At 41.2% G+C, this 24564-nt stretch overlaps 3 protein-coding genes across 5 annotated transcripts; 1 reads left to right on the plus strand and 2 right to left on the minus strand.

Moving 5' to 3' along the window:
* Positions 1-4274: 4274 nt before the first annotated feature.
* Positions 4275-8918, plus strand: LOC123993260 (H-2 class II histocompatibility antigen gamma chain-like). 2 transcript variants are annotated; one of them, XM_046295191.1, is made up of 9 exons: positions 4275-4498; positions 5291-5460; positions 5722-5819; positions 6057-6113; positions 6243-6326; positions 7344-7425; positions 7617-7817; positions 8018-8071; positions 8290-8918. In XM_046295191.1, exons 1-9 carry the CDS (start codon positions 4413-4415, stop codon positions 8295-8297), a joined length of 840 nt encoding a protein of 279 aa, XP_046151147.1. In that variant the 5' UTR covers positions 4275-4412; the 3' UTR covers positions 8298-8918. The 2 variants fall into 2 exon arrangements, with proteins under 2 accessions (XP_046151147.1, XP_046151148.1); XM_046295192.1 differs by having other exon boundaries at positions 4276-4498; positions 5725-5819.
* Positions 8919-18196: 9278 nt separating this feature from the next.
* slc35a4 (solute carrier family 35 member A4) lies at positions 18197-19846 on the minus strand. Its single transcript, XM_046296521.1, has 2 exons — positions 18799-19846; positions 18197-18710 (listed from the first exon to the last, which is right to left on the minus strand). Exon 1 carries the CDS (start codon positions 19838-19840, stop codon positions 18863-18865), a length of 978 nt encoding a protein of 325 aa, XP_046152477.1. The 5' UTR covers positions 19841-19846; the 3' UTR covers positions 18197-18710; positions 18799-18862.
* A 231-nt stretch (positions 19847-20077) lies between these two features.
* Positions 20078-22755, minus strand: LOC123994041 (SLC35A4 upstream open reading frame protein-like). Of its 2 annotated transcripts, none has more exons than XM_046296523.1 (3): positions 22700-22755; positions 20854-20952; positions 20078-20638 (listed from the first exon to the last, which is right to left on the minus strand). In XM_046296523.1, the coding sequence occupies exons 1-3, from the start codon at positions 22712-22714 to the stop codon at positions 20441-20443; spliced, it is 312 nt and encodes a 103-aa protein (XP_046152479.1). In that variant the 5' UTR covers positions 22715-22755; the 3' UTR covers positions 20078-20440. The 2 variants fall into 2 exon arrangements, with proteins under 2 accessions (XP_046152479.1, XP_046152478.1); XM_046296522.1 differs by lacking the exon at positions 22700-22755 and adding an exon at positions 22442-22493.
* Positions 22756-24564: the final 1809 nt, after the last annotated feature.

The raw sequence follows: 24564 nt of genomic DNA on the forward strand, positions 1-24564 counted from the left end.
AGTACCAGTCGTATAAGGCTGGGCGGAAACAGTGTCAACTTGTGTCAGTCAACACTCTACTCCCATATACTGAAAGACACAACTAACTGCCATTCTAGAAATTGGAAGATGAATTAATAAAGTAGATGATGAAACAATGGGGCAGATATGACAAATGAGTGGAGATCAATTAGCACTGGAATGAATCAAAAAATGAATGGCATTAGTTGGAAATGCCTGTGGTCTCTGTCTAAAAACCAAGGGGGATATGTTGTGTATTGACTGGTAGTCTTATTCACTCGGCCTTTGTAGACACTAGACATTAATGCATTTACCAGTGCCAGGACAGAATCAGCACCACTACATTGCATGGCCTATTGACAGTTCTTATTTTTAAAAGATTTTTTTTTACCTCTTTTTTGTTTATTTGAACTTTGGAGATGCGTTATTGTAGAATTGACCAGAAAGACGTTTTGCTTACTCTCCCTTTCGGATGGAGTTGATTGCACAGCACAGGGGGGTGCCAGGCTGCACATGTTTAAAAGCACAATATGCAAAGTGGTACATCTCTTAAAAAGACTCTTTACAAATTCACACAGGTTCTCATTAACCCCTTTGAGCAAAAGACGTTGAAAATAAGTATTTCTGGTCGAAAAGATGTTGAAATGACGTATTTTTAATGTCTTGTGCTCACTGGGACAGGTTGTCTGTATGTGAAGTTGGACATAAGCTATGCTCTCGTAGAGATAGAAAATGAGAAAAGAAACCAATATTTTTATTGAGGATGTCGTCAAAGCTGTGTATATTTTTGTCTCTTTCTTCTATTTAATTTGTTATTAGCAGGTGTTCATAGTATTTCTGCGTTGCATCAGGGAGGATATAAAAGATGCACATCTAACATAGTCAATATGAGCCTATACAGTTAAAGTCAGATGTTTACATACACCTTAGCCAAATACATTTAAACTCAGTTTTTCACAATTCCTGACATTTAATCCCAGTAAAAATGCCGTATTTTAGGTTAGTTAGGATCACCACTTTATTTTAAGAATGTGAAATGTCAGAATAATAGTAGAGAGAATGATTTATTTCAGCTTTTATTTATTTCATCACATACCCAGAGGGGTCAGAAGTTTATATACACTCAATTAGTATTTGGTAGCGTTGCCTTTAAAAAATTTTAACTTGGGTCAAATGTTTCGGGTAGCCTTCCACAAGCTTCCCACAATAAGTTGGGTGAATTTCAGCCCATTTTTCCTGACAGAGCTGGTGTAACTGAGTCATGTTTGTAAGGCCTCCTTGCTCGCACATGCTTTTTCAGTTCTGCCCACAAATGTTCTATAGGATTGAGGTCAGGGCTTCGTGATGGCCACTCCAATACCTTGACTTTGTTGTCCTTAAGCCATTTTGCCACAACTTTGGAAGTATGCTTGGGGTCATTGTCCATTTGGAAGACCCATTTGCGACCAAGCTTTAACCTCCTGACTGATGTCTTGAGATGTTGCTTCAATGTATCCACATAATTGTCCTACCTCATGATGCCATCTATTTTGTGAAGGGCACCAGTCCCTCCTGCAGCAAAGCACCCCCACAACATGATGCTGCCACCCCCGTGCTTCACAGTTGGGTTGGTGTTCTTTGGCTTGCAAGCCTCGCCCTTTTTCCTCCAAACATAACGATGGTCATTATGGCCAAACAGTTCTATTTTTGTTTCATCAGACCAGAGGACATTTCTCCAAAAAGTATGGTCTTTGACCCAAGTGCAGTTGCAAACTGTAGTCTGGCTTTTTTATGGCGGTTTTTGAGCAATGGCTTCTTCCTTGCTGCGCTGCCTTTCAGGTTATGTCGATATAGGACTTGTTTTACTGTGGATACATATAGTTTTGCACCTGTTTCCTCCAGCATCTTCACAAGGTCCTTTGCTGTTGTTCTGGGATTGATTTGCACATTTTGCTTCAAAGTACGTTCATCTCTAGGAGACAGAACGCGTCTCCTTCCTGAGCGTTATGATTGGCTGCGTGGTCCCATGGCGTTTATAGTTTGTACAGGCGTCTATTGTTTGTACAGATGAATGTGGCACCTTCAGGCATTTGGAAATTGCTCCTAAGGATGAACCAGACTTGTGGAGTTCTACATTTTTTTTTCTGAGGTCTTGGCTGATTTCTTTGTATTTTCCCATGATGTCAAGCAAAGAGGTAGGCCTTGAAATACATCCACAGGTACACCTCCAATTGACTTAAATGATGTCAATTAGCCTATCAGAGGCTTCTAAAGCCATGACATCATTTGCTGGAATTTTCCAAGCTGTTTAAAGGCACAGTCAATTTAAACTTCTGACCCACTGGAAAATTGATACAGTGAATTATAAGTGAAATAATCTGTCTGTAAACAATTGTTGGAAAAAGTACATGTCATGCACAAAGTAGATGTCTTAACCGACTTACCAAAACTAATGTTTGTTTAACAAGAAATGTGTGGAGTGGTTGAAAAACGAGTTTTAATGACTCCAACCTAAGTGTATATGTAAACTTCAGACTTCAACTGTACGTACGGTATAGTTCCTAATTTGTTGGTCAAATGGTTTTACCACCGCAACCATAGATATCAAAAAGCTGCTCTTACTGTCTGCAATTGTTGTCAGTCGATATAACAATGCACATGCACTTCCTGACTATGTAATGTCACGTTGTAGACATACGTTATTGCATGTGGTCGAGGTGACATTCTTTCAGCCCCCTCTCACAATGTAATGAGAGAGGTATTTAAGTGGGAGAGAATCAGCCAGGCCGTATTGAAGTGTCACTACAATGGGTCATATAATACAGTGCCATCTGCTAAATGTCCAAACAGATCTTCTGTTTCCTGTCTGTTCATACCATCCCCTCTCATCTCTCCTCACGCAGCCAACTGGTGTACAGAGGTCCTTGATTTCTTTATAGAAAGTATTATTGACACCATAATAACGCATAATAACAGCAACGATGGTACTAATCTCCTTGGACTGTACGATAAAGACGTGTAATTGTCGTCAATCATTTTTACAGTGTAACTGATATTGTTGGTGCTTTTTAATTTGCAAATAAACACCACTGTATTTTTGTCTCATTGGTCAATTTGCTCTTCTTCACCCTCTTGAGTTTTCAGATAAACACACTATAATTTGGAACGGAGAAACGGATTACTGCTCAAACAAAGTATGTTTTGGCATTAGAGAAGACGGAGATTGGAACAGTCTCACGGGGGGCAAGTATGAGGAAATGAACAATGAGGAAACTCACTATTAGGGTCTGGTGTGTTCGCATTTTTTCCCCCTGCTTATTTTATAAACATAATCTTATCGTGGTTTTAGTTTCACAGTATATTTTAACATTTTGGGGGTTTCAGTTTGAAGCTGTGTTCGAAGATCAGTACAGATATCCATCTCCAGACTGACTGAGTCTAAACTGACTATGAGTAAACGTGTACCGCATTGAGACTTTTCTTGTCCTCACATGATGATCTGATTTATCTTGACAGCATCTCCTTCTCATCGCCGCTTCCTTTAAACGAAAATCCCCAACCTTCACTGTAGAATAAGGGGAACACTGATCAAGAACTAGGGAATGACCGATGATCGGTTTGCAGAAGTCGATAATAGCCTTCAAGACATCCAATGAGAATAGAACTTTATAATATGACAGTGTTGTCTCTGGGGAGAAGGGTTTCAAACATCTTGCATCATTATCAACTTTAATATCATACTAACCTTTCCTATTACCATACTGCAGCTTCTAAAGTATCTGCATCCCCATTTCAGAGTAGAATTAAGGACAAAAGCCAAATGTTATTTATATATATATATATATTATTACCTCCTGAAAATAAGAGAAGCAAAATATTGCACTGGTTCAAACCTTTATCCATAAGTATTATTTCTATTCATTGTTTTATCAAATAAATCTCATATAATTACTGGGGCAGTTTAGGTGCAGGGCTAGATAAACACGGGTGTATCCGTTGTAAATGTTGCACCCATTCCAGAATGAATTATGATCTGTAGAGTAAAAGCGTTTCCTCGTAAACCAATCAAATGGGATGTTCATTTTAAATGTTAAATCTGAGGGATTTTCTAACAACTATTAATGCTATGAAAAGTTGAACTACTTTCTTTTCATCCGTTCAGATTTGTCTGCCTCCATCAACAAGTGATGCAGGGCAGGTTGACCAATGACAGCTTAGAATAAACTCCTCGACAATGTAGTTGAACCTGCCCATCACTTTATTGACTCGGGACTTTCCATTTAATTCCAGGCTCGACCATTTTTCTATTCATTTCAGCCCCGATACTTTCTCCGAATAGATCCCTTCCTCATTTACTACACTGTTAAATCGTTGCGTTCGTCGGGTCCGGGTCCAGACTAGTTTTGATTTGAGAGAACTTGGACGTGGAGAGAATGGAGGGACAACAGCAACATGATGATGCTCTCCTGGAGCGCACAGGGAGCCAGGACGTGATCCTACCAATGACAGCTACAAGAGGGTGAGACACAATTACTGAAAAATCTATAAAACCCATTTCCTTTGTTAAGTATTAGAAATTAAATGTGTTTTATAGATGTTGCAGTTAAATCGGTAAACATTCATTTTGCCTATAGGGTCAGTGTTTCTTTACCTTCCAAACGAAGGTTCAAGTATGTATAAACTCAAATTATTTTATTATAATATCAAAAAGGATATATAAAATAATTATAGGAAAGTCCTTAAAAAGGTGTAATATGTTATGCTTAAGGTTACAACTGGTAGGCTATGCTATTCTGAATTTACATCATTATTGAAAGTATGCATAAATGATATTGAACATGCAATCGCGACATTTGATTTCGTGTATTTTTTTTAATTACATTCCCAACGTGTTGATTATAGTCATTGTTGAGGGAGTATTAAAAAAATGGGAGCTATCTGATTAGGTGGCCTTCCCCATACTCTCGCTCTTTCCAAGTCAAAGCCTCTGCCTGGCAACTAGTGATGTCTCACAAACCTGCATTAATCATTGGCTCAGGAATGAGGAACAGAAAACGGTTTAATATTTTCATTCTAAAAAGGGAGGTGGGTACTTCTTTGTTGCATAAGAACTGGTTTAGGATTAGCTTTTGACTCTGGACCAGGGCTTTGATTCGTTTTTTTTTTTTGAGGTGCACTGATCTCACATAACATACCAGGGCAAACCCAAAAATGTCAGAGATGCAATTATGCACATCCCCATACCACTTTGAAAATGACATTTGATCCAGTCCCCATGGGGTCAAGGTGTAATCTCTATATCTCTCTGTAGGGCTTCTAACAGCCGTCCGTTGAAGATAGCGGGGTTCACAGTGTTGGCCTGTCTTCTCCTGGCCGGCCAGGCCTTCACTGCCTACATGGTCTTCAACCAGAGGGGCCAGATCCACGACATGGAGAAGAGCAATGACAACATGCGCAAGCAGCTGAGAAACAGACCTCCAGGTAAGGGGGGAAGGAAATGGGAGGGAGGGAGGAACAAGGAAACAAGGAGGGAAGGAGTGGTGTTGATGTAGGTAGTGTTGGTGGTCAAAGGAGAGGGAAGTGAGATATACTTATTTAAGAAGAGAGACTGGGGGGACTTGATAGAAAAGAGGAATACAGGTACTGGGTTTATTCCTCTGAAGTTCAAAGTTCTGGGGGAGCTAGCTTTCTCCCAATTTGAAGTGTGCACTCATTGGTCTCTGTCACCCCCTTTTGCTCAAGCAGTAGCCCCTGTCCAGATGCACATGCCCATGCTCAACATGCCCCGGCTGATAGACTTCACTGATGAGGACACCAAGACAGAAAAGACTCCCATGACGGTATGACTCCTGTTTCCCCATTGCGGTCTTCTTAAAGGCTTCTATGAACTGAGGAAAAGCGGTCACTAGATGGCAGCAACTACTCACTTGCAACCTGTCAACTCGTGTGTAACTCATATGAAATTGCATTGTATATCTACCCCCTTAGGAGTAAGCTCCCTCTTCCTGCTCTTTTGAAATTATAATATGAGTGTGATGAGTATTTCTTTTCTGTTTGTCTCTCTGCTCTCCCACCAGAAATTGGAGGCCACTGCCATTGTGAGCCTAGAGAAGCAGGTGAAGGACCTGCTACAGGTAAGTTAATAAATACATATTCATTTATCCACTCTTTGCATTGATGTCACCTCTACAAAAGGACAGAGAAATGTCAAATATTGACCATCGATTGATTAAATCAATCATTTGATTGTCTGTTTTTATTAGAGCCCCCAGCTGCCCCAGTTCAACGAGACGTTCCTGGCCAACCTACAGAGCCTGAAGAGACAGGTGGAGGAGGCCGAGTGGAAGGTGAGACTGAATCTGTGTGTCCCAAATAGCACCCTATTCTCTCTTTAGTGCATTCCTTTTGACCATGGCCATAAGGCTCCTGTTTACCGTTTGGGACTCACCCTGAAAACATATACTTATAATAGGCAGGACAAACATATTTCAACGATTTCTCTTATATAATCAAAACCAATAAATTATAGCAAGTTTTTTTTTTGCCTCATTCAGTAGTTTGACCTAATTAAGTAGATTCATGTTGAAAAATAATGTGAAAATGAACATTTATATTCCTAAAGCATCAAATTAAATGATACTGTTGCTGCTTCCTGTTGTCATGGATTTGACATGTATAGCCCAGTGTCAAAACATTGGTTTTAGATGTCCAAATTCATAATCAATATGCTGAAATAAGTTGTGATATGTTGAAGACAATACAGAAAAATGACTCCCGACAGACACACTATTCACACTTGTGTTCAGGTTACTTGTATTCTGGTAAATTAGTACCTTATAAACTTCTCAGGCACCAACATTTACCAGTCGGTCACTCTAGAATGGAATTGATTAGTACAAACCAAAGATATTTATCTGGTACAAGCAATTGAATTTCTAAGATCGTGATAAATATAAACTTTCATACTAACACAACCAATCTGAGGTGAAAAAAAGGATGTGTATTTTCTGTAATTATTGTGTGGTGAAAACATTAGTTTGTGTAATGTACTAAGACGTTTTGTCTACCATAGGGAATCTAGGGTAGTATAAAATATTTTGGTTTAAGATGATAGTTAATGACGCACACTCACAGTTTTTTACAACAATGACATACATTTCTTACTACTTTAAGCACAGAGAGAATTTAATCACAATTGTTAACCATAATTTAATCAGGCGCTCTAGACTAGAGCTTACATAGTGACTGTGCAGCAGGCTGAATGTTTGATGTCTCTCCTTATAATATCCCATGAATTTTCAGTATATGACCCACACTTAGGCCTATCTTATTTGAACTTTAACCCCCGACTGTGTTTTCTGCAGGGTTTTGAGACTTGGGCACGTAATTGGCTGCTCTTCCAGATGGCCCAGGAGAAGCCCCCTGCACCCACCACACCTCAGCCTGGTGAGTTTACCACAAACCACCGCCATCACCACCACCCACCAACCGTCACACCACCTTACGAATGCACAACTTCCTCTGTCTTGTCTCTCTGTCTCTTATTTCATCCACGACCTGAACCAAGTATTGAATAAAAATTCACCTTTTCTCTCCTCTTTTCTTTCGTCTTTCCCTCTCTTCTGTCTGTTCCTCAGCCGCTGGCCTGCAGACCAAGTGTAACCTGGAGAAGTCGTTCCACGGCCATAAGCTTGGTTCCTACCTCCCTCAGTGTGACGAGCAGGGCAACTACCTGCCCATGCAGTGCTGGCACGCCACTGGTTTCTGCTGGTGTGTGGACGAGAACGGCAAAATCATCGAGGGCACCAGCATGCGTGGCAAAGCCACCTGTGACAGAGGTAGGACCTGGGCACAGTTATACAGCGTTAAGCGTTACTGACCTCTGTGTCCATGCAATTGCTTTTTAGTGCATTCTGCAGTCTATAACAAAGCTCATTTGCTCACTATTACACCTGCCATGGTATATCTATGCAGTTGTATGTACATATAGATAGTGATGTGACTATTTTTGTCTCATGCTCCGGTTTGTTCCCCGCAGTCCCCAGTCGGATGGCAGCTTTCCCCAGGATGATGCAGCTGAAGGAGTACAAGGGTGCGTGTTTCACAGACAAGCAGAAATAGAGAGGGAGAGAAATAAACTCAATAGGAAACAGACAGAGAGAGAGGGACACAATACATAGACCACACTTGATTACATGGAACTAAAAGGTGTTGTCTGACTGTTTTGTTTTTACACTGTGTACTGTGCATCTGAATAAATTGCATGATGGTTTCGTACATATGGTTGACTCTATTCTCTATATTTTGCAGATGAGTAAAACCACAGCTCCACCAGGGCACCAGCTGGCCTGCTCTCTCCTCGTCTCACTGCCGGATCGAAAAATGTTTGTTTTTTTTGTTTGTTTTTTTACTTCTAATGACTATTTCACTCTTCCTCTATCGTGATAAAGGTCAATTATATGGGATACAACACAATGAAATACTCTCTTTTGATTAATGGATAATAGTTTTCTTTGGACAGTATAAATGCTGTGAACATTATTAACAGCCTTTTTTTGCTTCTGAACTCAACACAGCTATGTAAAGCATTTGAGATATAAATACGAGATGTGTGTTACATTTTAAACCATGCACAACACCCAGACTTTTCCATTCCCAAACCCTGACCCAAACCCCTGTCAACTTTGACCCCTAGTCCCTTAACCTGGCCCTCCAATCATTTCCAGCTGATGGGGGCTAGCCCCACCCTGTTTCCCTATTCTGTCTCTCCACACATAGACTGCCATAGGGCTTATTTGATCAGCTTCTGTCTAGAGTTTCTAACATAGATGTAATGTTTTAAACCTCAATAACCATGTCTTTGAAGCATGCTTTGACTTTTATGAATGTAGGGATAGGTGAACTGATAAAAATTAATAAAGTGCTATTTCCTACTAAAATGTGTTTGTTTTTTTGTAACTCTTATTGTACATGAATCTCTTTTAGGACAGACTACTTAAACATACATGGTACCATCTGACTAGAGATTTTAGGTCTGGGATAACAGATAAATTTAACATGGAATCTACCCACCACAAAAAAACAACTACTGTAAAATGAATGACCATAACAAGACTGCAGATTAAGGGTTATGCTATTTTTTTATTTTATTTATCCGCTATTTTACCAAGTAAGTTGACTGAGAACACGTTCTCATTTGCAGCAACAACCTGGGGAATAGTTACAGGGGAGAGGAGGGGGATTAATGAGCCAATTGTAAATTGGTTAGGAGTAGGCTACAGTAGGATGAAATTATGTTTGACAAATCATCGGTTTTACTTTTCCCTCCATTAATGGTAAAGGTAGGATTGGGGAGGGTAAGCTGATCCTAGATCTGTGCAGAACATCTATACTAAGATGTTGGTTACTGGAGAACATTACTTTTTAAAGCACAATATTTTGGTGTAGGGTGGCATGCCTCTATGTATAATGATGATGGTAATACAACATGCTCCTTGGCAGAGGGAGTATAATGCTTGGTAAATGACACGATACATGACCAAAAGTATGTGGATACCTGCTTGTCGAACATCTCATTCCAAAATCATGGGCATTAATATGGAGTTGGTCCCCTCTTTGCTGCTGTAACATCCTCCACTCTTCTGGGAAGACTTTCCACTAGATGTTGGAACATTGCTGTGGGGACTTACTTCCATTGCTGCGGGGACTTGCTTCCATTCAGTCAAGAGCATTAGGGAGGTTGGGCACAGATGTTGGGTGATTAGGCCTGGCTCACAGTCAGAGTTCCAATTCATCCCAAAGGTGTTTCAATGGGGTTGAGGTCGGGGGTCTGTGAACGCCAGTCAAGTTGTTCCACACCAATATCGACAAACCATTTCTGTATGCACCTCACTTTGTGCATGGGGGCATTGTCATGCTGAAACAGGAAAGGGCTATCCCCAATTTGTTGCCACAAAGTTGGATGCACAGAATCGTCTAGAATGTCATTCTATGCTGTAGTGTTAAGATTTCCCTTCAATGGAACTAAGGGGCCTAGCCCAAACCATGAAAAACAGCCCCAGACCATTATTCCTCATCCACCAAACTTTACAGTTGGCACTATGCATTCAGGCAGGTAGCGTTCTCCTGGCATCCACCAAACCCAGATTCGTCCGTCAGACTGCCAGATGGTGAAGCGTGATTCATCACTAGAGAAGGTGTTTTCAATGCTCCAGAGTCCAATGGCGGAAAACTTTACACCACTCCGGCGCTTGGCATTGTGCATGGTGATCTTAGGCTTGTGTGCGGCTGCTCAGCCATGGAAACCCATTTCATGAAGCTCCCGACGAACAGTTCTTGTGCTGATGTTGCTTCCAGAGGCAGTTTGGAACTTGGTAGTGTTGCAAACGAGGACAGATGATTTTAACTCGCTTCAGCACTCGGCAGTCCCGTTCTGTGATCTTGTGTGGCCTACCACCTCGCTGCTGAGACATTGTTGCTCCTTGACGATTCCACTTCACAATAACAGCACTTAGAGTTGACAAGGGCAGTTCTAGCAGGGCAGAAATTTGACAAACTGACTTGTTGAAAAAGTGACAAAAGTTACTGCGCTCTTCATTCAGTAAGACCATTCTACTGCCATTGTTTGTCTATGGAGATTGCATGACTGTGTGCTCGATTTTATACACCTGTCAGCACCGGGTGTGGCTGAAATAACCGAATCCAGTCATTTGAATGGGTGTCCACATACTTTTGTATAAATAGTGTATTGTCATTCAAGGTGCTTTATTCTATTCTCCAGTGTTGATGGGGCATAATATGGAAGGTGAATAGAGCTAGCTAACATTGGACCTTAGCTCCCAGCACTGTGGCATTGTTGGAACATTGTTCATTGTTGTTTAATAATTGCTAACATTAGCTGGCTGGCTCGTTAGCTGACACTACGTGACGGGTGTACAACACCCGTTGAATATGGCCGGTGTCAGTAAACGTCGGCAAAAAAGCGTAATGAAATTGTTGCCAGCAGAGTTGGTTAGGTTGTTTTCATGTTATCCAGAGGTAAACAAATCATTGGCCAGAGCATCGAGTGTGCACTCCAAGAGCGAAAAGATATGTGAACGATGCTGAATGGGTGAAGACAAAGAGCTCTTCACTAGATACCAAAACATTCAAGGGCGATTTTCTCAAAAGTGAGTTTACAAGTTGATCAACTTTCAAAGCAGAATTACTTTCCCATTGTTCCTCAAATGCAGTGTATGATATACCATTTTGTAGCTCTGTGTCTCTACTTTTATCCAATGTAAAAAAACACCATTTCACATTTTGCCACATAAGACCGAATCCAGGTGGTGAACCACATATGGGAAGAACAACCATATCCAGTGTTGCCAACTCCTCAGTAAGGAAAGTAGCTATTGGCTGTCCTAAAAATAGCTAGAAGTCGCTAAATGATGGCATCATCTAATTTGCATAATTGGCCATGTGCATGTATTTGTGATGGACGCTGTAGGAGAGAGGAATAGCGTTTGTTTTTTTTAAGTCAATATTCCAACCCTCCTCCTTTATCCGGGCTTGGGACCGGCAAAAGTGACCCTAAAAAATACACTCTGGCAGAGTTACTTCGTTTTTTATTTTATTTGTTATTTTCTTTTCTTGTTTTTTGTTTTTTAGTTTAGTTTGGTTTGGTTTTTAACCTTATGGTCCACTTAGGAGCCTACAACAAGTCACAGTAAAACATGAACATTGTTAACCATAACATTTAAAAAATAAATGTGTATACAATCTACATTAACAATCTAAATTGACCAAAAAGAGACAATAGAAAAAACTGTCAATTGCAATGTGAGAAAATGATGGTAACTAGCCTGGCCCTAATTCAGGTGAATTGTTTTTTTTAAATGTAAGCCAGGGCGGGATCAGCCAGCGGCGGCTTCCTGCATGCGCGATTCATTTGCAGTCTGGACCCGGAGGGGTGAACATCTCCTGCTCTGACTGCAGCTGGGAGGGACTGCTGCACGAGGACTGGGCCGCCTGTGAGTGCTTTTGGACGCTGGCTCGTTGAGAAGAGTGAGAACAATACGTGAAGCATGTCAGAGTCTCCAAAAGTCTCCAATAATAACAGAAAAAGTCGCTAGATTTGTCGCTAGTCGCTTTTTTGAAAATGTGTCGCTAGAGGGGTCTGAATACTCACTAAATATAGCGACAAAGTTGCTAAATTGGCAACACTGACACATCCTTTATTTCTTATCTGCACCACTATTATCACTGTCATTCACATATTTGATTAGTTCCCATAAATTAAAAAGAGGACATTTTCCTGCATACCTTTGACATTTATAGATTTCAGGTGAAAGCGGACCTTTAGTAAAATGGAAGTTTAACTATCCCTTTTACTAAAGCAGAATAGGGAAGGATAAAGAGTGGGATTGATTTTTCAAGATATTAAAATACAACAACAATCAAGAGGGTGAGTAAAGAATTTAAAGATTTTTCCTTAAATTGGTCACTTATTTCTCTCACTTCAACATAAGGGATTCATTAACTAGTGACACAGTGACAGTTATGAAGTTCAACAGCCAACTATCACTTAATACTCCCATTATATTATTATACCCATCTGCAATACACTGTTTTTTTCAGAGTGATTGCAGTCATAATAAAATAAATCTAAACATTCAATTCAGACTGCTGTGAGTTTGTATTTTTACAGAGACAACCATACTAGGCTAGAGAACAGACACCTTCTTTATTGGAAAAGTCTATCTGAAGGTAACCTCTGTTTTGAACTCATACCCGCATCCTGAGTAACTGTACACCCCTTGACCAGTGAAAATAGAGTCTGGGACATAAATATTTCAGGCCAGTGTAATCAAACCCAAATGAACTCGCAACACTCTGGATGGTATGGCTTTAGACTGCTTTCTCTGGGGACATGAACACACCTGTAAGTACCTCGCTACTTACTGTCCAATGTATGTGTGTCATGAGACTTGTTATAAAGGGTAAATTAGTGTAATTAATCCATCTCTTTCATAATGTTGTGGTTAATGGGACAATGGTGTCCAAAGGTAACCGAGCATGAGATCCGGGACAGTATTCAGGAGATTCGAACAAAAATTATGTCACAAGGGGACCAACGAGAGGAGGATGTCCATAGGCTGGCAGAACTAACCCATAATCTAAAGGTGAGATACAGTCTCTTTCCTGTAGAGAACAGCATATCTAGCTGTATCTGAAACAACAAATAAACTATGCCTCAATCTCTGCAATGAGTATTTAGAGTTGTGTTGATTTGGCAGGGACTGCATTCCCCAAAGACCCTTATAAATATTGATAATAGTGACCATAACCCTGACCACAACATGGACCACAGTGTGACCATAGAGAGAAGGAAAGACCTGCAGGACCAGCTGAGACAGGAGGTGGACAAACACATCCAAGGTAGTGTGTATGCAATGTGAGGACTGTAATAAGTACAAAAGTAAGCTGTAGTTGTAAATATACTAGGATGAGAGCTGTAGTTCTAAATATGACCACCAAAATACACTACGTGAAACCTGCATGATTGGTGTTCGAAATCCCGTTTTCCCTCATAAGTATTTGAAGTCACTGTGATAGGACAACCACTGTTTCCTTACTCTGTCCAGTATCTGTGTAATTTTCCCCATCTTAATCTTTTCTTTTTATTGGCCAGTCTGAGATATAAGGCCTCCATCTCCTATGTCTTTTCTGGTTAGAGCCAGTTTGCACTGTTCTGTGAAGGGAGGAGTACACAGTGTTGTATATGATCTTCAGTTACTTGGCAATTTCTCGCATGGAATACCCTTCATTTTTCAGAACAAGAATAGACCGATGAGTTTCAGAGGAAAGTCTGTTTCTGGCCATTTTGAGCCTGTAATCAAACCCACAAACGCTGATGTTCCAGATACTCGGGCCAGTTCTTTTCTCTGTAAATATCAATGATGTCGCTCTTGCTGCTGGTGATTTTCTGATCCTCCTCTACGCAGACGACACCATTCTGTTTACATCTGGCCCTTCTTTGGACACTGTTAACAAACCTCCAAACGAGCTTCAATGCCTTCCGTGACTTCCAATTGCTTTTAAATGCTAGTAAAACCAAATGCATGCTCTTCAACCGATTGCTGCCCGCACCCGCCCACCATCACTACTCTGGACGGTTCTGACTTAGAATATGTGGAAAACTACAAATACCTACTGTAGGTGTCTGGTTAGACTGTAAACTCTCCTTCCAGACTCACATTAAGCATCACCAATCCAAAATTAAATTTGGAATCTGCTTCCTATTTCGCAACAGCCTCCTTCACTCATGCTGCCAAACATACACTCGTAAAACTGCCTTTCCTACCGATTCTTGACTTTGGCGATGTAATTTACAAAATAGCCTCCAAGACTCTACTCAGCAAACTGGATGTCGTCTATCACTGTCATCTGTTTTGTCGCCAAAGCCCAAAATACTACTAACCGCTGCGACCTGTGTGCTCTCGTTGGCTGGCCCTCGCTACATATTCGTCGCCAAACCCACTGGCTCCAGGTCATCTATAAGTCTTTGCTAGGCCATATCTCAGCTCACTGGTCACCATAGCAACACCAACCCGTAGCACGCGCTCCAGCAGGTATATTTCACTGGTCGTCCCCAAAGCCAACACTTCCTTTGGCCGCCTTTCCTTCCAGTTCTCTGCTGCGAATGACTGGAACGAATGGCAAAAATCACTGAAGCTGGAGACTTATATCTCCCTCTTTAACTTTAAGCATCAGCTGGCAGAGCAGTTTACCGATCAATCAATCAACACAGCCAATCTGTAAATAGCACACCCAAACTACCTCATCCCCATATTGTTATTTATCTTCTTGCTCTTTTGCATCCCAGTATCTCTACTTGCACGTCATCATCTCCACATATATCACTCTAGTGTTAATACTCAATTGTAATTATTTCACCTCTATGGCCTATTTATTGCCTTACATTCCTAATCTTCTACATTTGCATACACTGTACATATATTTTTATTTTATTGTGTTATTGACTGTATGTCTGTTTATGTGTAACTCTGTGTTGTTTTTGTCACACTCCTTTGCTTTATCTTGCCCATGTAATGGTTTTCTTCCGCTGAAGGAGAGGAGGACCAAAATGCAGCGTGGTTCGTGTTCAACATCTTTAATATAGATGATAAACGAGAACACCATAAAATACAAAACAACAAATGTGAAAACCGAAACAGTCCTATCTGGTACAAAGACAGAAGACATTCACCCACAAAATACCTAAAGAACATGGCTGCCTAAATATGGTTCCCAATCAGAGACAACAATAAACACCTGCCTCTAATTGAGAACCAAGCTAGGCAACCATATACTTCCATAAACACCTAAACTAGAAAACACCCCATAAACATACAAAACCCCTAGACCAGAAAAACACATAAATCCCCCATGTCACACTGAACCAAAATAATAAAGAAAACAAAGATAACTAAGGCCAGGGCGTGACAGCCCAGGTCGCAGTTGTAAATGAGAACTTGTTTTCAACTGGTGAAATAAAAAATACTCAACTAGTCTAACGAATGCCAGTTTTATTGCTTCTTTAATCAGGACAATGGTTTTCAGCTGTGCTAACATAATTGCAAAAGGGTTGTCTAATGAACAATTATTCTTTTGAAATGATAAACTTGGATTAGCTAACACAACGTGCCATTAGAACACAGGAGTGATGGTTGCCGATAATGGGCCTCTGTACGCCTATGTTGATATTCCATAAAACATCTGCCGTTTCCAGCTACAATAGTCATTTACAACATTAACAATGTCTACACTGTATTTCTGATCAATTTGATGTTATTTTATTGCTTTTCTTTCAAAAACAAGGACATTTCTAAGTGACCACAAACTTTTGAATGGTAGTGTAGGCTACCAATATTCCCAACTCTGGAGCATTAAAAAAACTCCCATATTTCCTGTGGGATCATGCACTTGCTTACTCCTTAAACTTCACAGTTTTGATAGGCCTACCATTAAATTATATGTGCAAAAACTATTCAACTCTTTTTGGAACGGCAAGCCAGACAAAATTAAACGGGCCTATTTATATAATGAATATGAATCCAGAAGGCAGAAATGATGAAATATTAAATATTTGAAAATGAAATCATCTCCAAAATATCACTATTTTTAAAACAACAAAAAATAGATACAAAATTCTTGCAATCAAGAATGTTATATATATACGTATATTATATATATATATATATATATATATATATATATATATATATATATATATATATATAATATACGTATATATATATAACATTATTGATTGCAAGAATTTGGGGGATATAACCATCCCACCTCTGCATATTTTACTGTGAAGAGACAGAATAATTAGATCAGGAATGGCTGACAAATTGCAACATTTACTCGGAACTCTGTAAATAGCACTGCTGGGTGATTTGAAAAGGCAGTCAATCGATCAATAATATAATAATACTCTTAGAAAATGTGTTTCTTTTCATTTAAAATCTCTGAGAAACTATGACAATAGAAAGGTTCAGAACTTTTATGAAACATCACAGTACATTAGAAAAATACTGTATATGTCAGCTATAAATCAAAACTAAATGGTCTTCATAGATAGATGGGAGGGGTTGAGGGTAGCTGAAGACTAGGACTAAAAACAAACAAAAGATTACTAATATAAAATATACTGTCCTTCAAATGTATGTAATATAATAAACAAGGAAAATATACATCATACATCTAAATGTATTTTAGATTCTTCAAAGTAGCCACCCTTTTGCCTTAATGGCAGCTTTGCACGCTCTTGTCATTCTCTCACAATGAACAGCCATTGAACCTACACTATTCCAGCTTTGCTCAGGATTTGTACCTGATTCATCTAATCTTCTCAATTGAGGATTGTGATCCGTTATATCGGGTGTTAGGCCTACAGAATAGTGTAGAGATCAGAGGCCTATGTCGCTATGAACAGTGAATCCCAAGAACTGTGTCTTTCCTTTTTCACAGAGGGGAGAGTAAGTGTGGAGAGGATGCAGGAGAGAGTGGGTACAATCCAGCAGCTAAAGGAAGCCCTGAGAGAGGAGGAGAAACAGGAGAACAGTGAGAAATCTGACTACCCGGAACAGGTACCAGGAATACTCTACTGTTCTGTGAGGTTGAGAAGAACAAGGTGATCTGTCCCTAATGTAAAATATCTTCCTCCTTTGACAACTTGAGGACTGGTACCAGGCGGAGTACAACAGAGCACAGGAGCGGAGGAGGAAGATCAAAGAGGATCATGGGAGAGTGATACAGGAGGAGGTGGAGAAGATGGAAAGAGAGCTGGGGCAGGAACAGGTGACTAACACTTGAGATTGATTTAATCATGATATTCCTCACATCTTAGACACTCAAACTGTCAAATGTCCTGCCTCCATAAATCTACCCCTATGGTCAGACTGAGGGCCCCCAGAGGGAGCTATTGGTCCTGGGCAGAGAGAGACAGGTCCTGATTCTACAGATGGAGGCCCTGCACACTGAGGCCTCGGAGGCCGAGAGAGACCTGGAGACACAGTACCACAGACACCAGCATGAGCTTCACTCTCTTAGGGAGGAGAGTCTGCAGGTAAGGCCCTTACCTGCACTGCCATTGTTTGAACCAACCCTGCCTATCTTACCCATTTGTGCCAGTGTCACACCTTTCACCACCATACTAAGCTCTGACTCCCCACCCCCAAATCAGGTGTTCCGGGTTTTCCGCCAGGTAAGTGAGGAGCAGAGGAGGGTGTCAGAGGGCAGGTACAGGACTCTCCTGCTGGAGGCCATACAGGATGCGGTCTACCTGTCCTCTCAGAACCAACAGCTACAGGCAGACAACAAACAGCTCCGCAAAGGTGAGTTACACACCTGGATAAAACGTGTATAACATATTTCTGTCTCAGTATAGGCAGTTTAGATCCTACATTAAGACTATTTTACATCACTTGAAATAATGGTGTATTTCATTGCATATCTTGATTGGGTTTAAACCTAGTTCATCAATAAATCAGATTCTCTCTCTCTTTCTCCATAGCATTGGCAGAGCTAAAGGACATTCTGTGTGTGCAGGGTGACCTCAAGGGACAAAGAGTATCTCAGTAACAGTGAGGGGATGGGGAAATGTTTCTCATGCTTTTATGGCATTTTATTTCTGATAGAAAATACCAAAGAAATAAAAGAGAAACCATTGAAATATTCATCTTTAATATATAGTATTGCATAAACACTTTCTGTACTATATGTCTTGACATTGGCAGAGGTAATGATAAATGCTAATAGAATGATCATAGCACCACTCTTAAGAAGTGTTGGGTGACAATGTAGAAATAACGGAGACATATTACTCAAATCCAACTACCCATGATATATTGAAGAAAATGCTTGAATTAATATGGAGGAATTTGATTGACCTGGAAATCAAAGGCAAGTGAAAAGTAGGCAGTACATTATGCAGAACAGATAAAACAGTGATGGTGTGATGAAGGGCTCTGTAAGTCTCGGCTAAAGTGCAGCTTCTATTAGATAATCAATCAAATTAGAAACTTCAAATAACTCAAACTAAATGGACCATTTGGGACATGAGATGAAAAATACTGGATCCGAATCACTAAAATAAAAATGCATTTCAAAAGGGAAAAGAACACTCCAACCAAAAAAAAAACATGCCAACCTTAATGTCAATCAATGTCAACACATCATCTATAATAATAATAATAATATATGCCATTTAGCAGACGCTTTTATCCAAAGCGACTTACAGTCATGTGTGCATACATTCTACGTATGGGTGGTAAAAGTGCTGCCAGAGATTGTGGGGGGGGTGGTGGAATGGGAGTCAGTTAGCAGAGTTCTGCTAAAGGTAGTACAGATAGGCTGCCAGGCCAATCATAGAGGTGGGTAACAGGAAGAAGGGGGTGAGCTGCAGGCCCAGTAGGGCCCAGGAGAGCAGAGCATTGACCAGCATAGAGCAAGAGATGACAAACAGTCTGGTGATGCCGCTGCCATGCTTCAGCACTACTGACATCAGCAGCCCGTTTGCTGCCTGCCCAGCGACAATGGCCCACACCACCCCTGAGTAACCCTCCAGGAAATCCTGTTCTCCCCCCATGCTTAAGAGGTAGGAGACCAAGTTGATGGCCAATCCAAACACGTACAGGTATAGGTTCTGCAGGCTTAGGGGTAGTCGCTGGCTCTTCAGCACCCGCTCTGTGTAGACGGCTGCCAGCCCTGAGATGAAGCAGTAAACCAGCACTAGAAAAAGGCCCCAGGCTGTGATGTGAAGCCTGGAACCTGCCTGGTCCTCAGTTTGCCCTGGATACTCCAGATCCAGACTGCTGTAGCTGTGACACACCCCAGCCGCCATGAGGATCCCCAGGGCCAGCCACTGGGCGGACCGCAGCCTCTTCCCCAGGCAGGAGGAGTAGAGCAGGGCCGTGGATGCGATCTTCAAGTTGCTGAGGACCTGGAAGGAGCTGGGATCCATGTAGATCTGCATGAGGACTACCAGGTTGTTGTTGAAGGCATAGAGTGCGGCTGGGACTGCGTAGGGGGCCACGAGAGCCAGGGACAGGGGGGCACGCAGGGCAGACAGGTCCCCAGTCAGGAGCAGAGTTGCTAGGGACGCCAAAAGCTTGGTTAACTCTATCAGAAGCACACAGGAGGAGGAGCTAAAGGGAACCCGCCCACCCACCTTGGTGAGGGTTATTAGGGGGGCATGAGAGCCATAGATCAGGACCATCAGTCCTAGGAGGACACCCCACTGGACCCTCTTCCTCCACCACCTTCTGTGACGGGATGGGGACCCGGACCTCACGTTATGGATCACAATCATTCTTAATACTGCATGTTATTAACACCCTGGGAATAAAAGTACAAATACAAACACCCTCTAAATGGACAACAAAAATATTTTTTAAATCCCCTAAATTAGGCTAAATCTATTCAACCATAACATAATATTCTCAAGATATGTTCATATTCTAAGCCAACAAAAGTTATTTGTGATTACAAAACACGAAAGCACCACTGTCTTGCTGTTAACACCCTTGATTCAAAATCAATTAGATGGCTGCTGTACTTGGCAACTTTACTAAGGCAAGCAGTCAAATATCCCTGCAATGTAACCTTACACTCAAAGAACAGAACCTTATCACCTTTTACACACTTTATAATCTGATTCACAGGGATCAGCAGAGAGAATAGCAGATGTTCCCAGGGAACTGAATGTAGATTTACGCTTTAACCTTTGAACAAAACCCAAAACAAACCGAGGCTTTCACACTGGACCCCTCAACGGACACGTCAAAATCAACATTTTCTTTGTGCTGTATACACAATAGAGAGCCTCTGAAAAGGGAGCATCTACAGAAGTGGTGGTTGTGTCCTTAACCTCAGGCAGTTAGAAGATGACGCCTAGGCCTGGTTCTTCCCATTACTTTGGTCCTTTTCGAAACAAACTCATATAGTCCTTCAGAGTGCTGTCAATGTTGGGCACCTGATAGTTCTGTGCAGCATAGATGCCTGTCAATGTTCCTAGTAGCACTCCTATGATAGCTGAGGAGCGGAGCTTGGCCACCACGTACCCGGCCAGGAACCCCTTCAAAAAGGGAGATGCCAGCACAGAGCCCCCCTGGGAGAGAACAGGAAACACCCGTCAGGACAAAGTATGCACACAACAAATAGAATATATGGCATTCTTTTATGACTCTCGTTTAATAAGCAATCATTAGTTGATTCTTCTATTACTGTTTCAGGACTGACCTGAGGTTCATGGTTTGTCTGCTGTCCTGTTTCATAAGGTGACATTTCACCTACTTTCTAACATTGGATAACAACATACAGTACCTGTGGAATTCCTGCTGCAAATTCGGTCTCCACACGCTTCTGGATATCTTCCAGTTGATTCTTGAGCTGGTTGAGATCCTTCATCTGCTTGAAAGGATCCTAGAACAAATGCAAGTAAGTTACACTGACTGGCAATCGATGAACTTAGGTAACACTTCCTGAAGCGCCTGTCAATTTGTCACTGCCCCTCAGTTAATGCCTTCTATTCAGTCTATGCATGCATATAACAGTGACCAGGGCTGTGTTCATTATTCCGATTATGTTACAAAACGTTTTGTAACAGAAACGGTTTACTACAAATGGAAAACGTTTTTCAACTAAAACGAGAGCTTCTATTGGACAAATTCAGGTAGGTCCCTCCCTGTTTAGTTCCATTTGCTCTGTTTGGTTCTTAAACTTCTTCGATGGGGTTTAACGACAGGATTTCTTGATTCAATAATTAGCTGGTTGATAAACTGAATCAGGTTAGCTACAACTGGGGTTGGAGCGAAAACCTACAGGAAGGTAGCTCTCCAGGAACAAGGTTGGAGAGCCCTGACATAGGACATCAACAGCCAGCCAGGGTTTCATTAAATACGCTACAGGCAATACTTGGTATTGCGCATTTAGGCCTAATTAAACTGATGCATTTGGCTTTGTTCAACTTCAATTCACTGGTATTATGAAGAATACCACTGTAGGTGAATTTACGAGGCATTGCTAGATACAGATTACCGGTTCTGACTGTCTCGCTGCCTGCCCCGATCCTCTTTCTCTTCACTATGAAAAACGCTAGTGTTTGGTCTTCGGTCTGTTGAGTGTAGAATAGTTCAGCCTACTCATTTATAGCCTCTAATTTAGTGAATTTACCCAAGACATTGTAAGCCGCGAAATACAGCATTGCGATAGTTTATAGCCTACTTTTTTTTTATTACTGATGCACAGTTCTGACGGTCTTCCTGGTGGCCGACATGCCTAAACCTGGCTGTGCTCCTCCCATCTCTTTTAATTTATTTTACCAGGTAAATTGACTTAACACAATTTATAGCAACGACCTGTGGAATAGTTACAGGGAAGAAGAGGGGGGGACGAATGAGCCAATTGGACGCTGGGATGATTAGGGGGCCATAATATTATGAGGGCCGGATTGAGAATGTAGCCAGCGAACGATGCGAGAGTTTGTGTTCTAGAAATAGACTACGTAAAATAGTTTCCTCCCCTGCAAAAATACTGACGTTCAGGGAGATTGACAACCAGAAATGGGAGTTAACGCGCAAAGAGTCTACTCCCCACCATTACTTGATAAACGCCCTGCTACGAAAATCCATACAGGAAACATTCCACCGGTATCTTTGAGTCTTAAAACACGCTTCTTATGCTCCGCAGACACACACAAAATCTAAATAACACCACTTCTTGTGGCTCACACCGATTTTCACATCTTGTAAGCTTCACCCAGATTTTCCTCGAGACGTTAAACGGATTTCCAAAGTAAGTTAGCATTGATCCAAAACCCCCACTCCGACCTAAACACGAGTCTAGAAGTTTACAGCACATATGTACTTCTTTTGGTTTAATTTCTTTGCCACTGCAACCCATTCATTCTCACTTTCTGTACGATTAGTTTCATCCGACTCACTAGCTGCAGTCTCAAAACAAAACCTGTTTTTCCGCCATCTTCTCCTTGCTTCTTAAACCGTTTCCGTAATGAATAACGTTACACGTCCGCTGACAACTTACCAACACACCGTGCCTATCTTGTTTTAAGTTAAAGCTAGTTGGTTTATGAATAGATCATGCTACTCTTAAATAGCTCGTTTTCTGACAAGACACTTAAAAAAGATTGAAGGCAAAAAACAGTACTCACCTTGTCACCCGCCATTTTTGTTCTGTGATCTACTCATATGCCTAGGATGCACCACCACGTCAGAACGATTACTTTTGCCTGGAACACTATTTGCTTGTGGGCAAAATTGCACTGATTGCAAGTCAGCTAGCTGTTTTACCTCTCAACCATCGAGGCTGGATATTGTTAGGGGACACTGATCCTAGATCTGTGCCCATGGAAATTTGAACATTTTAGTTTCTGTCAATCCTCTGTAGCATGCTTGGATTAAATTCAAATATTATTCCCGTGCAATCATTTCCTGGGTATGTGTCATAATTGATTTTACCCCACATGCACTGTCAGGGATAGGTTGCTGTGTTATCTAGACTAGTGGAAACCGTAGTTTCTTCTTCTTCTATGATGTAATGGCGGTCCGCAAACCAACGTTTAAGGTACATGCCGCCACCGACTGTGCTGAAGTGTGTGTGGTCAAGCACGTTTTACAATATTTCTAAATCCTCCTATCTAACTCAGTACTTCTGAGAAAATAAAAAAGAGCCCTACTAACTTCTAATAGACCCTACCCCATCCCCCAAATCCCTTCCAAACCCCGTCCAACCTCAATAATCCCACACTTCAATCTTTCCCTCTCTTCAACATACTTGCAAAAATATAACAACACATGCTCCACCGTTTCATCGACCATACACTCCATACACGCTCAGTCCCATCTGTTCTGCCACACATCTATCAAAATGTCTCTGATCTTACATTTGGCCTCACCTCCACCAAGTGGATCATTAATATCAATTATATCTCATTTCAAAAATATTTTGGCTAACTGGTCTACAATTTCCTTCCCTTCCACACCCGGCTGTGCGTGGACCCAGCAGAATCTCATTAATACTCATTAATATTCTCTCAATTCTCCATAACAACATTAATACCTTCGATAGTAGGTCACTCCTATTAGATTTACCAGATGATAAACTATTCAATACAGACAGAGAATCAGAGCATACTATAATTCTAACAACTTGTACGTACTCTACCTAGTGGAGGGCAACTATTATCGGCAACAGTTCAACTTGTGGCGGCAGGTAGCCTAGTGGTTAGAGTGTTGGGCAAGTAACCGAAAGGTTGCTGGATTGAATCCTTGACCTGACAAGGTAAAAAAAAAGGTTCTGTCCCTGAACAAAGCAGTTAACCCACTGTTACCCGGTAGGCCGTCATTGTAAATAAGAATATGTTCTTAACTGACTTGCCTAGTTTAAGGTGTCCTTTGAAACAACACATTTGTGAAAGCAAGATTTCTGAACAGGTCTCGTATCCGTGTCAGGACCAACATAAGCAACATTTCCGACAATAGGTCCACTTGTTCCAGGAGTAACCCTGTTATCTCCATCATTCTGCCTAATAGTTCCCCCAATCTGCCTTGCAGCCTTTACATATAACACACTATGAGTGATGTTGTATCTTTGGTCCTTTCTAACCTCTTTCTGCACCTGGCATCCACCAAATGCTGCACTGTGTTCCTCCCCACAGTTACAACATTTAACCTTGACATTGTTCCCACATTCACCATAATCATAACCGCCACACTTGGCACATATTTTCTTTCCTTTGCACAGAGCCTCTACCTTTCCCATTATTTGGCATTTAAAACACCATCGAGGTGGAACAAATTTTAACAGTGAAAGCCAGGAAGCCCATCTGTACTTTCTTAGGTACAACATTCTCAAACATTAATACTGACAGGCTTTCACTTCTCTGCCCCTCTTTCTTACTGAACAGTATTTTGGCTTCAACCACTATGCCCCCCATTACTTTTGTTTTTCAGTACCTTCTCTCTCTTTACATTCTCAACACTAGAAGTGCCACTGCTGGCAGCAGTGCTTATAGCA

The sequence above is a fragment of the Oncorhynchus gorbuscha genome, linkage group LG13, assembly GCF_021184085.1.
Source record: "Oncorhynchus gorbuscha isolate QuinsamMale2020 ecotype Even-year linkage group LG13, OgorEven_v1.0, whole genome shotgun sequence".
NCBI classification, from domain to species: Eukaryota; Metazoa; Chordata; class Actinopteri; order Salmoniformes; family Salmonidae; genus Oncorhynchus; species Oncorhynchus gorbuscha.